The 17749-nt window shown below is 45.5% G+C and overlaps 1 protein-coding gene and 2 non-coding genes across 3 annotated transcripts in view; 1 reads left to right on the top strand and 2 right to left on the bottom strand.

The window, feature by feature from the left end:
- LOC126262757 (dnaJ homolog subfamily C member 13) overlaps positions 1-17749 on the bottom strand; it is a 410038-nt gene that overhangs the window by 335246 nt on the left and 57043 nt on the right. The window contains exon 6 of the mRNA XM_049959568.1: positions 10450-10576. Coding sequence (XP_049815525.1) covers positions 10450-10576 — 127 coding nt within the window. The remainder of the gene's footprint in view (positions 1-10449; positions 10577-17749) is intronic.
- Trnat-ugu (transfer RNA threonine (anticodon UGU)) lies at positions 12699-12773 on the bottom strand. Its single transcript has one exon. It is a non-coding gene; the product is annotated as a tRNA-Thr (tRNA).
- Positions 13438-13512, top strand: Trnat-ugu (transfer RNA threonine (anticodon UGU)). Its single transcript has one exon. It is a non-coding gene; the product is annotated as a tRNA-Thr (tRNA).

Here is a 17749-nt window from a genome sequence, read left to right as displayed (position 1 = left end):
AGTGGTTAGTGGGCTTACAGTGAACAGACGTGTGGATGGGACTATGAGAGAGGTGAAGGAAAGTGGCACATTAGGTAGAAGAGGATCAGCTGAAATGGATGCGAGAACAGATGTTGAGACTGTGAAGAAATGCAGGTAGTGTGTCTTGGCCCTGAGTCCAGATCATGAAGATACCATCAATGAACTTGAACCAGACTATGGATTGGGAGTAGGATGGGTATTTGTTTTGTTTTGTTGTGTTTCAAGGATGTAAAAACAGCTTGAGTGATACGTGCCAATGTCAAAACTGTAAACCACGAGGACAAAGAGAGGAGTTAAAAATGACTACATGTCAATCCCAATCGACAGAAAAGGAGACAGTTAAAGACATGGATGCAGAGAAAGGTCTATAAAACACACCCTAGAGAAATGGAGGTCCAGAACTAAAAATTAAATGGCCTTCACCATATTGCTATGATGGATAAAAAGTAAAACGCGTCGACAGCCCTCATGTTGTTCGCTAAAACATCCAATAACTCAGACGGCAAACCCAAGCGGGAATGTGAACAGTTAAAAAGGGGCATTCCATCAGGAAATTGCAATGTGCACAAAGTGTTGGAGGAGTGCCACTTAACAAATAACGGTGGCTAAAAAGGCAGTGCCCAATACGCATCCTAGTTAAAATGACCACCTCGTAGATAAAGGCTGTCCAAGCCACTGGGAGAGGTTTAATAACCTGGAGCTTGTTCCCGTGAAGGGAGGACCCGAGGTAATGATGAAATGACACCACCTGTTGACAAACGGCACCACAGAGATAATTGGAGGAAATGTAAGAACTAGCAGGCTGAGGAACGAGGACTGCAGCCTTGGCAGCAGTGTCAGCAGCTTCATTTCCTGTCAGATCGACTTGACCAGGAACCTACATAAACATCACAGTGGCTCCTTCAAGAGTGAGTAAGTGATAGTTTTCCTGGACCTGTTGCACTAAGGGATGGGCGGTGTACAGCAAACAGAGGCTTTCAAGGGCAGATAAAATAGAAAAGTCAGTGGTGCTGGATGTACCCGTGGCCTGATACAGGCTGAAGAGCTCCACTGTAAATCCTAAGCAGTGTGCTGGAAGCTAATACCAAAAAACGTTGGCGCCAATGGCAAAGGCACACTCAACACCATGGTCAGTCCGAGAGTCATCAGTGTACACAAAGCTACTATAGTGAAGTTCCATGCAAAGGTCGAGGAAACTGAAGGTGATGGGGCGAGGCTGAACTAGTGTCCTTAGGACACCCACTGGGAAAGTTGCAGGTTGCGTGAAGTTAATCTGCCGGAGCAAGTAACAAAAGCAAACTCAAGGAGGTAACAGAGAAAAGAGATGTGCCCCATACTGGCAATCAAACAAGTCATTGAAGGAGGCGGCACAGGATGGATGGCTATGCATGGCAGACAAATGGCATGCATACCTGCTGAGGAGAAAGTCATGGGGGTACGACAGCAGTAGTTCAGCAGTTTCTGCATACAGACTCTCAACCAGGCTAGTGCAAAAGATGCTAGTGGCCAAATGGATGCTTTTATAGTGGCTAGTATTGAGAAGGCGTACTAGGGACGGATGTGCAGGTCCATAGACGAAGCAGCCCTAGTCTAGTTTTGAAAAGACAAGGGACCAGCACAAACGGAGGAGAGTGTTGCAATCTGCACCTCAGGAAGTACTATTAAGGACATGTAGGACATTGAGGGACTGCATACAGTGGGCTGCCAGGAAAGACACATTGGAGGACCAAGAAAGTGAACAGCGTCTGGGCCTGGGGTGGAGGATAAGGATGAAGTGAGAGCATGATCTAGCTTCCTTATAGTGAGGGCGGCATTGTAGCACTCACGATTCGGAAAAGAGACGGGTATCGCCCAAGCCACCTCTGCTTGCTTCCAATGGAGGAAGGCACGCTGATAGTGGGAAGAACTCGAAATTTCCGCAAAATGGTTGCCCAAGGTGTTGGCGATAGCAATAGGGTCCACGATGACATCGTCTGCTACTATCAGGCCAGACATCACGGAATGGATCTCGGTCACAGAGCCATCGCAGGTTGGCCCCCACAATGGCAGAGGAAGTTGAACTGTCAAAAGAACTTGTGAATGAAATCCAGCTAGCTTTTTTGCTGTCCTAAAGAACACGACGAAACACTGAGCATGCATCCACTGATATTGCATGCAGTTTGCCATCGTAGGACGACGGTTAAGAAACACGGAATTGCGTCGTGCCGTGCCTTTGTCCGCCGAGGGAGTTGGACATGGCACGGTAAGGAGGAAGTGTGAGAAATGGAATTTTATGCAGCAGTAAGGATAACATTTGTAAGATATTCCACCTGATCATCACAACTGGGGAAATTTCGTTTGTCGTAGTTTGCCAGGGAGGAGTAAATCCGGCAGTCGGCCTTGGTAAGCTGCCATTTGCTTGCGCACACAGGTGAAGTAGATGTTAGCACACAGGAATTGGTCACTCGAGTATGTGTCAGAAAGAATGGACCACTTGAGACGATTGACAAGCCGGGCAGTGCAGAAGGATAGGCCTAAATGGGAATCAGTGTGCACGGAGTCTGAAAGGAACATGGATGCCCCTGTCTCGAGGCAGAAGAGGTTAAGTTGATTAAGGTCAAAAAAGAGGGCACCTCTCTGACAGGTTCTGGAAGAACCCCAAAGAGGATGGTGCCCATTAAAGTCACTGAGCAGCAGAAAGGGCTGGGGTAGACGCCCAATACGCTGGAAGAAGTCTGCTCTGCCGGCATCAAATGACGGAGGGATGTAAACAGCACAAAGGGAGAGGGTCAGGTGAGGAAGGAAAGGGTGAACTGCAACAGTTTGGCTGGAGAGACATAGGACATCTTTACGAGAGTACTCCTCCTGTCCTTTGTGGCCTGCAAGTTGGGAAGTGGGGGACTCCGCCCCGTGAGGCAAGAGTTTGACGGCTTGTTGCACAGCTTGATGAGGGGACAGCGATGCTACCGTGACTCGGGGCGATTTCAAAAAAACAGAGTCGAATCTGAGGTCGCACGTCTGCGTGGTCGTGTCCTTTGAGGAGCAAAATGTAGTAAGAACACTACTGTAGGTGTAAGATGGAAGAACACAGGATTTCCGATTAGCCAACAACTTGATAGCTCCTTTGGGAGCGAGCTGAGTTCAAGGTGAATGCAAACCTGAGCCTGGAGCCAAGGTGGCGTCAGGCTCTCACCCACTCAAAAAGTCGTAGGGAGGGTAAAATCAAGTTGCTGAAGCAGGCGACGAAAGCGAACTCCAGGAGGTAACAGGGCAGAGACATACAGCCCGTATCGGCAGTCGAGAGAGTCGTCAAAGAAGGAGAAATATGACGGGTGCTCGGGCTTTGACATCAGTCGGCAGGCGTACTGACAAAGCAACATATCACGCCGGTACTTTAGAGGTAATACGGCAGCTTTGGCATACAGACTCTCAACAGGGCTGGTGTAGAATGCTCCCGTCACCAGACATAACCCCCGATGGTGGATCGAGTTTAGACGGTGTAAGATGGATGGCCGGGCAGAACAGTAGACAAAGTTCCCATAATCCAGCTTTGATCGGACAATGGACCGATATAAGCGAAGCACGACCATTCGATGTGCTCCCCATGATGTACCGCTGAGAACACGGAGGACATTTAGGGAACGGGTACAACGTGCAGGCAAGCAAGACACATGTGGAGGCCAGCAAAGTTTCCTGTCAAATGTAAGACCTAAAAAATTTGTTGTCTCGACGAATGGGAGAGCAACGGGACCTGAGATGTAAGGACGGTGGAAGAAATTGTTTGTAATGCCAGAAGTTCATACAGACCGTTTTCTCACCAGAAAAACGGAAACCGTTAGCGACACTCCAGGAATATAGACGATCTAGACAACACTGAAGACAGTGCTCCAGGAGACATGTTATCTGAGTGCTGCAATAGATCGTAAAGTCAACCACGAAAATGGAGCCTGAAACGGCAGCTGGAAGACAATCCATTACTGGATTGATAGCTACGGCAAAAAGGGCCACGCTCAAAACGGAGCCCTGGGGCACCCCATTCTCCTGGGGAAAGGCATCTGACAAAACAGAATCCACACGTACCCTGAACATTCGATCCATTAAAAATGCATTAATAAAAAGAGGGAGGCGACCACGAAGGCCCCCAAGTGTTCATGGTGTGGAGAATGCCCACCCTCCAACAGGTGTCGTAAGCCTTCTCCAAAGTGAAGAAAACAGCCACCATCTGGCGCTTACGCAAAAAGTTGTTCATAATGAAGGTCGACAAGGTAACTAGGTGGTCAACAGCAGAGCGGCACCTACGAAAGCCACATTGGACATTGGTAAGGAGGCGTCGAGATTCAAGGAGGCAAACCAATCAAGAATTTACCATGCGCTCCATCACCTTGCAGACACAGCTGGTAAGGGATATGGGGCGATAACTGGAAGGAAGGTGTTTGTCCTTTCCTGGTTAGGGGTATGGGAACAACAACTGCTTCACACCAGCGTGTGGGAACATGACCTTCAGTCCAGACGCGATTATAGGCACGAAGAAGAAAGCCTTTACCTGCAGGAGAAAGGTTCTTCAACATCTGAATATGGATACCATCAGACCCTGGAGCAGAGGATCGGGACTGGGCAAGTGCACTTTCGAGTTCCCGCACGGTGAAGGTAGCATTGTAACTTTCACGATTCAAAGACTGGAAAGAAGGTGGCTGTGCATCCTCTGCTTGTTTTTGGGGAAGGAAGGCAGGGTGGTAATGGGCAGAGCTCGAAACTTCTGCGAAAAAGTGGCCGAAGGCATTTGACACATCCTCAGGATCCACAAGGACTTCATTTGCTACAGTCAGGCCAGAAATTGGGGAGTGGACTTTGGTGCCAGATAGTCGGCGCAGGCCACCGCCAGACAACCGAAGAAGGAGTAAAACTGTTGAATGAACTGGTGAAAGCCACCCAGCAAACCTTATTGCTTTCTTTGATAACACGACGACATTTTGCACGGTGTCGTTTGTAACTGATACAGTTCGCCATCGTATGATGGCGTTGGAAGGTGTGTGAAGCACGTCGCTGAGCACGAATAGCATCGCTGCATGCTGTAGTCCACCAGGTGACTGGGACTCGACGTGAAGAAGAGGAAGTACAAGGGATGGAATATTCAGCAGCAGTGAGAATAACGCCCGTGAGGTATGTGACCTGACTATCACAGCTGGAGAATGTTTGATCATGAAAGGTCGCCAGGGAGGTGAAAAGCCCCCAGTCGGCTTTGGAGATGTTCCAGCTAGTGGAATGCGAAGAAGGGGTGTGATGCAGGAGCTGCATTACACAGGGGAAATGGTCGCTCGAGTATGTGTCAGACAGGGCATACCACTCGAACCAACGTGCAAGTTGGATAGTGGATATTGAGAGGTCCAAGTGGAAATAGGTATGCATTGTGTCCAAAAGGAAGGTAGGTGCACTGGTATTTAAGCAGACTAGATTCAGGTGGTTTAAAAGGTCTGGCAAGAGGGAGCCTCTTGGGCAGGATGCTGGAGAGCCCCAAAGGGGATGGTGGGCATTAAAGTCTCCAACCAACAAAAATGGTGTAGGAAGCTGAGCAATCGGTTGTATCATGTCTGCCCTAGTAAAGGCAGAAGATGGAGTGTAAACAGTACAAATGGAAAATGTGAAAGTGGAGAGAGTAATTCGGACGGCAACTGCCTGCAGATCTGTGTGCAATGTGATTGGATCGTAGTAGACATCATCCCGAACCAGCAACATGACCCCTCCATGAGCTGGAATACCTGCCACAGGGGGTAGGTCAAAACACACGGAGGTATAGTGTGCCAGGTCAATATGATCGCATGGGCGTAACTTCGTTTCTTGGAGAACTACGACAAGCGGGCAGTGCATTCGAAGGAGCAATTTTAGTTCCTCTCGGTTGGACCAAATGCCGCGAATATTCCACTGAAGAAGTGCCATTATGAAAACTAAAAGAAAAAAAAAAAGAAACAAGAAAGGGTCACCTCGATGGCTGCTGAGGGCCTGGCTTCGGAGGAGCACTGCTGTTGCAATTGATAGGTGGTGAGTCATGGTCTATCAACTCAGCAGTTGCATATGCCACCTTCCTGAGCTGATCAGGAGGGGCAGCTTCCTCCGCCAGTGAAAGGCCAGCCGATCAGCTACCAGCGGTGTAGCCTGGCGAAACTGAAGATGGCTGGGGACGGCAACCGCCGGGTGGCGCAAGAGAAGAAATGCACCTCGGCAGAGATGGAGAAGTCTTTCTATGAGCCTTCTTTGAAGAATTACGTTTTGTCGAAAGAACAGTTGATGGCTGTGAAGATTGTGTACGCAAGAAATCTTCGCGTATCGGTTCTTTTTTGAAGGTCTGAGCATCTGATTTAGAGGTCCTCGTCTTAGCAGTAGCAGATGACGACGTTTGAGCCTTAGGGTTGGTGGGAGGAAGAGGAGACATTGATCGGGCGATCTTAGCACTGGCCGATCTGACGACCGAATCGCTAAATGTTAGATCTCATGTCTGTGTAGCTACCTCCCTGGTAGGCTGAGGAGAGGCGAGAACGGTACTGTATTGACCTGCCGGAAGCACAGTGGGCTTTCTGCTATTGAATAACTTGTGAGCAGCCGAGGTCGACACCTTCTCTTTCACTCTAATTTCCTGTATACTTTTCTCATCTTTGTAGATGGGGCAGTCGCGAGAGGAGGCAGCAAGGTCGCCCATACAGTTGATGCAACAAGGGGACGGAGGGGGACAGTCACAGTCATGGGCGTCCCTGCCACAGGTAACGCATTTAGCCGCACTTTAATAAGACTGCCGTCTATGGTTAAACCGCTGACATTGGTAACACCTTGTAGGGCTGGGTACATACGACCGAACAGGAATGATCTCATAACCCGCTTTAATTTGTGAAGGCACATTGTTGAATGTCAGGAATATGGTTTGGGTTGATATGAGGTCCTTGTAGACCCTTTTCATGACCCGATGGAATGCCTTCACTCCCTGATCAGAAAGGAAAGACAGAATCTCATCATCAGTTATTCCGTCGAGTCACTTGGTATACACCACGCCACAAGACGAATTCAGGGTCGGTGGGCCTCCATTCGTACAGGAAATGTGTGTAAGAGAGTGGCTTGAAGTAATTTTTGGGCCTGGAAGGCACACACGGTCTCCAACAGCAAGGTACTGTTGCGCAACCAAGTACAAGATTTCACTGGTCCTGCAATCACATCTACACCCTTCTGAATGTCGAAAGGGTTGACTGTTGAGAAATTGTGACCGTCAAATCTTATGACAAGAAACTTCGGTGCTGGTGGTAGAATTTTCGGAACAGGAGTTTCATCTAGCTTTTTTTTGGGCAGAAGACAGGGAAGAAGAAGAAGAAGAAGAAGAAGAAGAAGAAGAAGAAGAGAAATCCATTGCGGATGAATCCCCCATGATTGCCAGTGTCTCCGATGGTGCACTCCTTCCTTGTGGGGGCCCTCTCAGAGGGCACTCCCGCCTTAGGTTATTGTCCGCACCTCAGGTCACACCTCCCGAGAAACGGATGGAGGGACCAATTGGCACGTTTGGAAGATAACAGCTCAGGCAATCACCCCTCCCTGGGCCTGGCCTTTGCCAGGGGTTATGTGCGTGCCTTACTTGTCTACCCAGAGCGGGGAATTGAGTGTTACCCCGTCACAGGCTACGCGTGCGAATGCATGTGTCGGCCTTCAGACACGCTCAGGGAGGAAAGAAGAGAGGAAAGAGAAAGAGGGATAGAAGAAAGAATCTCAAACACCGAAACGGAGAATAAGACACGGAAAAGAAGACAAGGAGAATAGGGCAAGGAGAATGAGGCAGAAATAGAAGTAAGGGCATGAAAGCAAGGAGAAGAGTGAACGTAGGGAAAGACTAATAGAGGAAGAAAGCATGAGGATGGAGAAAAACAAAGGAAACAGGATCCTGGAGTTTTCAAATGTCCATCTCCGGACGAAGACTCGATACATTACTCCCAAGAAGACGGAGTGTGAAGGGGAGGTGGGGGGGGAGGGGAGGATTGGGGACGAGGAGGGATGGGGGAGGGGGGTAGGGCAGCCCGGAAAGGAAGGAGAACTGCACTAGCTCAGGGCCCCGTGCTCGCCACGCACGTACCACAGAAGAGTTGTGGACCCCCTAGGGGGACGTCGATTATGAAGATGATTGGCTCATCGCGAGAAAATCCCCACAATTTCTATTGTCTCAGACGGCATGCTCCTTCCAACTGGGGGCCCTTCACAAGGGGGCACACCCATCTTGTGTGATTGTTCATACCCACACCTCCTGAACATCCGACAGAGGGACCAATCAGCAATTTGGGCAGGTAGCAGCTCAGGCAATCGCTCCTCCCTGGGTCTGACCTGTACCAGGAGGTGCGTACGAACCCTACCTGTCGACCCGGGTCTGGGAATTGCGCATTACCCAGTCACCTGTTATGCATCAGACACATAGGCCAGCCTTAAGGAGTGCACATGGAGGAAGAAGAAGAAGAAGAAGAAGAAGAAGAAGAAGAAGAAGAAGAAGAACCTCTAATGCTGAAGCAGAGAAAGGATAGCAGAAGGTGAACAAAGGAAGGAAAAGTGAACTGAAAACAGTTGTGAGACTGTTTGTATGTCAGCTACGGACGATACAGAACGTTCCTAAGAACACACCACACATGTTCCCCAAGGGAGGTGAAAAGAATAGCTAGAGTATAGATATTTAGCATGAAAGGGAAAAAATTCTGCCCATGGTAGCCAAGCACAAACCCACCAAAGACTGGCAAGCCCTCGGGGGATAGGATGGGTATTGATGGATAGTAGTGCCCCAAGGGGAGAGAAGGGCGAGTGTGTAGGTGTGGGTGTGGGTGTGGGTGTGGGTGTGCATGCACGCGCGCGAGCTTGCGCAGCATGAATTGAACTGTGTCACTAACTTGTAAAGTGAGTGGATGCCTGAGCCACGACAGGTGGTTTTGCAGTACCAGGTTTGTGAGGGATAGTGACTGGCAGAACCTGTAAAGGTGAAGGTCATTGTGAAAGGAGGAGTAGAAGTACTGAAGGAGAGTACAAGCACATCAAGATCATGTTTGTTAAAGTTAGAGGGCCAAATTCAACCATGCAGACAGCTGCACATATAACTACAGAAAAGGCTAATGTCCCTTTACACAAACCAAAAGTTAGTGTGGCCTCTCCATAGATAACCTACCAGTGTAATTGCACCTATCATGAAGTTATCTGAGTAGCTGAGTCACGCATGGCATTACATCTTTGATGTGTCCAGGATCCATATAGGGCCATAAGGCAAAGCACCACTGAAGTTGGAAGTAAATGTGAACCACATCCTTTACAGTACTTCCTGTATTTTGGATTTGCAGTTGTGGCTTATATTCTGGGCCTGCTTGATTTCTTGGCCCCACAATCTTCCACTTTTCTCTCAAGTGTTTGTGGAAAACTTTTATTTACTTCACCTTTGTCAAAAGCCTCAGTGATCCAAATGACACAATCAACATTGCAATTATACCTATCACTAATAGCATACTGTACATGGGTGAGTTACATACAATGAGTGAAATGAAGATAAAGAAAAGTTTTGTCAAGTTTGACACCAGATCAACAACAGTTTATTCTTCCATACAAATTTGATATTATTGTGTCAGTAAGTTGTAGAACACTTTATGGGACACACTTTATTACCACAAGTCTGAGAAGCATGTGTGTAGTTTCTTTGCACTAAGACACACTAGCCTATGCAATAAACAACTCATTAACGCTGTTCACATCCCAAAGCCGGCCAGAGTGGCCGAGCGGTTCTAGGCGCTTCAGTCTGGAACCACGCAACTGCTACGGTCACAGGTTCGAATCCTGCCTCGGGCATGGATGTGTGTGATGTCCTTAGGTTAGTTAGGTTTAAGTAGTTCTAAGTTCTAGTAGACTGATAACTTCAGAAGTCAAGTCCCATAGTGCTCAGAGCCATTTTTCACATCCCAAGCCTATGTTGTTATGTCAGTGGCTCAACAAGGAAGCATGCTCAAGACAATGACACAAACCCATATTCTAGTATTACCTAACACACAATTAAACAGTCTCAGTCTAAATCACATCCTAGGGACAGTGACATCTGAATTACATTGTGCAACAACCATCTTGACAGATTGCCCTTTTGCAGGAGCTCAATGGAAAGCAGCTACCTTCATTTTAAAGACTGTAAAACTCAGTTTCCTTGTGCTTCTATATGTAGAAAGACAATGCCACTGCCCTACAGGAAGTCATGAAAAGAAGTCATTTCAGTATTTCATAAGAAATATCAGATTAAAATGAAAAAACAAAGTACATTTGTGTGCACAATGTTTTTCTCATCTTGTAAACCTTCAAATTATTCATACAACAACACACATATACAGTTTTACAATTTCGTGGCAAATTAATTTTAATTAATGCCAAAATTAATACATTTATGATAATACAAATACAAATGAGTTTAAATACCTCCTCCTCAGCTGGCATACTCAGTGGTCCAAATCTCTTCCCTCTTGACGTTGGAGTCATCTTTACGTGTACATCCCTGTTTCCTGATGCTCTTACACCATCCAGCAGGGAGGCCAATAGTGAATCCCTTGAAAGTACAGTGATGAGATCAAAATAATGTTTTTAATGTTTTCAAAAGGGGTATCAGGAAGCATAAATTAAATAATTAAATAATTCTCTCTCTCTCTCTCTCTCTCTCTCTCTCTCTCACACACACACACACACACACACACACACAGTGTGTTCTGACAGACCCTCATTTGACAGAGTAATCCACTGGTAGTGTGACATGGTGTTCAGTTGTTCAGTGAACCACTAGAAAACAAGGTGATTCTGCAAATTAAACATGTACATATTTAAACAATCATTCTTCACTTCTTTCTTGTATTAAATCAATTGAAATGCTGTTTCAAAGTATTTTTAGCATATGAAAAACATTTAAGTCATTCAGACAGCAAGCATGTATGTCAAAGTGTTGCCCAGGCACTGCCAAGTTTCAATCTCTCTTCTCAATCTCTGGGAGTAAGCCTTTGGGTATTCCTTCAGCAAGGAAGAGCAAGTGAAAATGTCACTAGTCTGGGAGTGGTTTGATAAGACGTAAAAAAGTAAGAAAAGAATGTTTGTTTCATAAGCAACTCGCCTTACTTCTCGACACAGGCTCCTTTGAAGGATATATAATTGGTCCACCAACCCTCCAGCTTTTTCATCTCATTGGAAAAATAGACTCTGTCAAACTACTCACTGACTGCAACTTATTACTTCTTGATTTGATGAACATTTCTTCCCAGCAAGCCAAAAAGTTAAGGAAGATGAAGAAGTCACTTGGGGCTAAGTCTGGTGGATAGGGTGAATAAGGAACCAATTCAAAGCCCAATTCAAAGCCCAATTCACGCACTTTCGTCGTCATTATCAGCGATGTTGTAATGCAATTTACCTGTGCTAATATTCCTCAGGTATCTGCGCTCCATCGAATCAGGCTGAAAGGTGGTCGTCTAAAGTAGGCTATTTCAAATCATGTGGTCCACATGCAGGTTTGCAGTCCAGCCACTTTAATTGCACTTCGATACTGAAAACCTTTAGTTTATTGCCAACTCTTGTCTGATCTATCAATTTATGCAAGGATAAATGGTTAGCCACATATTACATTCGGCTTATGTCCTTTAATATAATAGTTCAAGTGCAGTAACTTAACAGATGTACTGATTCATAATAATTAATGTATGGCAAGTGCACCACGAACCAAGTGTATCATTAACACACTCATTAATTACTCTGTCCTTCCATGTGGATAGTCATATCAAAATGATCACACTGTGCACAGTAAGTATAATTTGAAAACAGCATTGGGTCAAACTGTGGTTTGACCCAGTGGTCACAGACAGCATTACTCAATAATAACACAGCTTATGAAATAATTACAATTTCACATCCTTCATAAATGAATAGTCACTGAATCACTAATTAAACTCCCGACAGGAAATTCAGATAAGTGACAATCCATTTTCTGACATAGCTGATACTAAAGCATCTGCAGTACATTGTCCTATTTAGGTGGACACAGATCTTGCTCATGTTGTAATCCTCCACAAACTGACTAAGATGGCTTCCAGTAGCCTCTTCTTTATAAGTTACCAATAATTAAAACGTAAGTTAGATACTTTTTTGCTTTATTCTCATACATTAAAATTAAAGGTTTAAATTCTGATTAACTGAATACTGGAGAGAGATTCATTTTAACTGTGACTTTTAGATGCAAGAATAATGTTTATTGAAGCACACTGTCTAGTTTCCCAACATTTGGGATTCTATATCATTCCTCCGGAATGAAGTGAGTTAAAATTTGCTAACAGTTTCAACATTAGCTGTATAAATGCTGCAGTTATTTACCTATATTTCTCTCTTCTTCATGAGGAAGTTAGCAACTGGGCACATGTCTACAAATGAACAATGCCATCTAAATTTAAAATTACTGGTATTTGCAACAGATAATAAAGTTAAGCTGGCTAAGTCTTGAGTTAGTATCCAAGATTTTTGGTACTGTGCACATAATAATGTCTAAGATATATATATATGACGGTAGTATCTGTTCCCGAAAGAACAGTTACCGTGGATGACCATGCAGCTTTGCTAGAAATGAAATGATAATTAAATAGACACCGTAGCTGCATACAGGCGTTGATGTACTTCATTGGGGACATGTTGAAAATGTGTGCCCCGACCGGGACTCGAACCCGGGATCTCCTGCTTACATGGCAGACGCTCTATCCATCTGAGCCACCGCGGGCACAGAGGAAAGTGCGTCTGCAGGGACTTATCTCTTGCACGCTCCCCGTGAGGCCCACATTCCCAACATGTCCGCACCACTACATTCGTAGTGCGCCTAATAGATGTTTGCCCATCATACTCATTACTCGTGGCAGATTAATCTACCAAGTCCCGTACGAGTTCGGGCATAGCGTGTGCGTTCGCACAAGAAGGTCAATGGCCGGGAGGCCATATTTTAACTATATATGACGGTAGTATCTGTTCCCGAAAGAACAGTTACCGTGGATGACCATGCAGCTTTGCTAGAAATGAAATGATAATTAAATAGACACCCTAGCTGCATAAGTACATCAACGCCTGTATGCCGCTAGGGTGTCTATTTAATTATCATTTCATTTCTAGCAAAGCTGCATGGTCATCCACGGTAACTGTTCTTTCGGGAACAGATACTACCGTCATATATAGTTAAAATATGGCTTCCCGGCCATTGACCTTCTTGTGCGAACGCACACGCTATGCCCGAACTCGTACGGGACTTGGTAGATTAATCTGCCACGAGTAATGAGTATGATGGGCAAACATCTATTAGGCGCACTACGAATGTAGTGGTGTGGACATGTTGGGAATGTGGACCTCACGGGGAGCGTGCAAGAGATAAGTCCCTGCAGACGCACTTTCCTCTGTGCCCGCGGTGGCTCAGATGGATAGAGCGTCTGCCATGTAAGCAGGAGATCCCGGGTTCGAGTCCCGGTCGGGGCACACATTTTCAACATGTCCCCAATGAAGTACATCAACGCCTGTATGCAGCTAGGGTGTCTATTTAATTATCATTTCATTTCTAAGATATATGCGAAAAAGTAATAATAATAAAAATAAATTATTATTATTATTATTATTGCAACAATATTATGAAAAGAAATGTTGCTACTAACCATATAGCAGAGATGTTGGGTCGCAGAGGCACAACAAAAGGACCGTCAAACAAAAGTACCAGTACCGTCAAACAGAAGTACCAGTACCGTCAAACAGAAGTACCAGTACCGTCAAACAAAAGTACCAGAACCGTCAAACAAAAGTACCAGAACCGTCAAACAAAAGTACCAGTACCGTCAAACAAAAGTACCAGTACCGTCAAACAAAAGTACCAGTACCGTCAAACAAAAGTACCAGTACCGTCAAACAAAAGTACCAGTACCGTCGCAAAGCTATTGGCCAGTAAGGGCTTTGTCAAACATAGACGACAAAACAAACACACACACACACACACACACACACACACACAAACACACACACACACCCCTCGGACACACACACACCCCTCGGACACACACACACCCCTCGGACACACACACACCCCTCGGACACACACACACACACACACACACACACACACACACACACACACACACACACACACCCCTCGGACACACACACACACACACACCCCTCGGACACACACACACACACACACACACACCCCTCGGACACGGACACACACACACACACACACACACACACACACACACACACACACACACACCCCTCGGACACACACACACACACACACACCTCGGACACAGGACTACAGTCTCTGGCAACTGAGGCCACACTCCGAGTACCAGCACCAGCGCATGATTGGAGTGGCAACAGGTTGGGGTTAAGTAGGAGGTTGGAGTGGTTTAGTAGGGTAGGGCTGGCGGACAGTGAAGTGCTGCAGGTTAGACAGAGGGCAGGCAAGAAGTTGGGAGGGCGGGGAGGTAGCATAAAAGGAGAGAAGTAGAATGACTGGGTGGGATGGTGGAATGAGGACTGTGTAGTGCTGGAATGGGAACAGGGAAGGGGCTGGATTAGTGGGGGCAATGACTAAGATTGAGACTAGGAGGGTTACAGAAATGTAGGATATATTGCAGCAGAAGTTCTCACCTGCAAAATTCAGAAAAGCTGGTGTTGGTGGGAAGGGTCCATATGGCACAGGCTGTGATGCACTCACAGAACTGAAGGATGCCATGTTTGGCAGCATGCACAGCAACAGGATGGTTCGCTTGTTTCTTGGCCACAGACTGTCGGTGGCCATTCATGCAGGCAGACAGCTTGTTGGCTGTCATGCCGACATAGAATGCAGCACAGTGGTTGCAGCTTAGCTTGTAGATCACGACTGGTTTCACAAGTAACCCTACCTTTGATGGGATAGGTGATGTTTGTGACCAGACTGGAGTAGGTGGTGGTGGGAGGATGTATGCGACTTGTCAACATGCTAACTAACCTTACATCCACAGAAAGAACCACAATCTAAAAACTGATCCCAACCACATAATCCTACCTGTGGACGAAGGCTCCACCACTGTTGTTTTGAACTGCAAGGATCACCTGGCAGAAGGACTCCAACTATCAGATACTTCCACTTACAAACCTTGCCGCAGTGACCAAATTCCAGAAATCCAGCAGGATCTCCAGTCCCTCCTCAAATCCTTAGGCCCATCCCAGAACCTCTCCCCAGAGTCCATCTCACTGCTCACACCTACCACTCCCCACACTCCTACCTTCTACATGCTTCCTAAAGTCCATAAACCCAACCACCCAGGACGCCCCATTGTGGCCAATTACTGTGCCCCCACTGAGAGAATCTCTGCTCTCATACACCAACATCTTCAACGTATTACCCAGAACCTACCCTCCTATATAAAACATACCAACCATTTCCTACACCGGCTCTCCATAGTTCCTGTCCCTTTAAAACACGGTGCCCTGCTCATCACTACTGATGTCACCTCCCTTTACACTAACATACCTAATGCCCATGGCCTTACCGCTACTGAACACTATCTTTCCCAATACCCAATGGATTCCAAACCAACAACCTCCTTAGTTTCCAAGACTGACTATATCCTCACCCATAATTACTTCTCCTTTGAAGGCATTACCTACAAACAAATCCAGGGTATAGCTACAGGCACCCACATGGCACCATCCTATGCCAACCTATTCATGAGCCATCTAGAGGAATCCTTCCTAAACACCTAGGACCCTAAACCCCTCACATGGTTCAAACTCATTGATAACATCTTTGGAATCTGGATCGAGGGTGAGGACACCCTGTCCACATTCCTCCAGAACCTCAACAACTTCTTCCCCATTTGCTTCACCTGGTCCCTCTCATACCCAACAAGCCACTTTCCTAGATGTTTAACTCCACCTCAAAGATGGATACATCAGTACCACCACCCACATAGAACCTGTTAACCACCAGCAATACCTCCACTTCAGCAGCTGCCACTCGTTCCATATCCAGATGTCACTTCCATACACCCTAGCCACCTTTGGTCATAACATCTGCAGTGACAAGCAGTCCCTCTTGAAATATACCACGGGTAAAGCCTTTACAGACTATAATTATCCTTCCAACCTTGTACAAAAACAAATCTCTCGTGCCTTACCCTTCCAGTCTTCCACCACCTCCTCAAAGTCCCTCCGTCCGGCTACAGAGGAGCATTCACGTCATAACTCAGAACCAACCAGGACTCTGTGCGCACGTGCGCGCGCGGAGTGCGGGTGTGGGTGTGCGTGTACGTACGCGCGCGTGATCTATTTTGACAAAGGCCTCACTGGCCAAAAGTGCTCTTTGTGACAGTCTTCTTCTTGTGCCTAGAGTATTATCATCATCATCATCATCATCATCATCATCATTTGTTTCCTTTCTCAGACGTTATGTTTGGTCAAAAATGGAAAGTGACACGGACCTTGATCAAGCGTGACTTCCTTTTAACTGTACGGTATATGTTACATTGCAATTAGGAACTTTCGGGTAATTGAACATGTATCAATAATTACAGATTTCTGTAGTTGTATATACAAGTTTGGATGTAGCTGTATTGCATTGATGTACTGGTGGATATTGTGTGGTATGACTCCTGTAGTTGATAGTATAATTGATATAATGTCAACTTTATCCTGATGCCACATGTCCTTGACTTCCTCAGCCAGTTGGATGTATTTTTCAATTTTTTCTCCTGTTTTCTTTTGTATATTTGTTGTATTGGGTATGGATATTTCGATTAGTTGTGTTAATTTCTTCTTTTTATTGGTGAGTATGATGTCAGGTTTGTTATGTGGTGTTTTATCTGTTATAATGGTTCTGTTCCAGTATAATTTGTATTCATCATTCTCCAGTACATTTTGTGGTACATACTTGTATGTGGGAACATGTTGTTTTATTAGTTTATGTTGTATGGCAAGTTGTTGATATTATTTTAGCTAAATTGTCATGTTTTCTGGGGGTATTCTGTATTTGCTAGTATTGTACATCCGCTTGTTATGTGATCTACTGTTTCTATTTGTTGTTTGCAAAGTCTGCATTTATCTGTTGTGGTATTGGGATCTTTAATAATATGCTTGCTGTAATATCTGGTGTTTATTGTTTGATCCTGTATTGCAATCATGAATCCTTCCGTCTCACTGTATATATTGCCTTTTCTTAGCCATGTGTTGGATGCGCCTTGACGATGTGTAGCTGTGTTAGATGATACGGGTGCTTGCCATGTAGTGTTTTATTTTTCCAATTTACTTTCTTCATATTTGTTGATGTTATGTGATCTAAAGGGTTGTAGAAGTGGTTATGAAATTGCAGAGGTGTAGCCGATGTATTTATATGAGTGATTGCTTTGTGTATTTTGCTAGTTTCTGCTCGTTCTATAAAGAATTTTCTTAAATTGTCTACCTGTCCATAATGTAGGTTTTTTATGTCGATAAATCCCCTTCCTCCTTCCTTTCTGCTTAATGCGAATCTTTCTGATGCTGAATGTATGTGATGTATTCTATATTTGTGGCATTGTGATTGTGTAAGTGTATTGAGTGCTTCTAGGTCTGTGTTACTCCACTTCACTACTCCAAATGAGTAGGTCAATATTGGTATAGCATAAGTATTTATAGCTTTTGTCTTGTTTCTTGCTGTCAATTCTGTTTTCAGTATTTTTGTTAGTCTTTGTCTATATTTTTCTTT

Source organism: Schistocerca nitens, chromosome 6, assembly GCF_023898315.1.
Source record: "Schistocerca nitens isolate TAMUIC-IGC-003100 chromosome 6, iqSchNite1.1, whole genome shotgun sequence".
Classification (NCBI taxonomy): domain Eukaryota; kingdom Metazoa; phylum Arthropoda; class Insecta; order Orthoptera; family Acrididae; genus Schistocerca; species Schistocerca nitens.
This window is presented reverse-complemented; position numbering and strand designations above follow the sequence as displayed.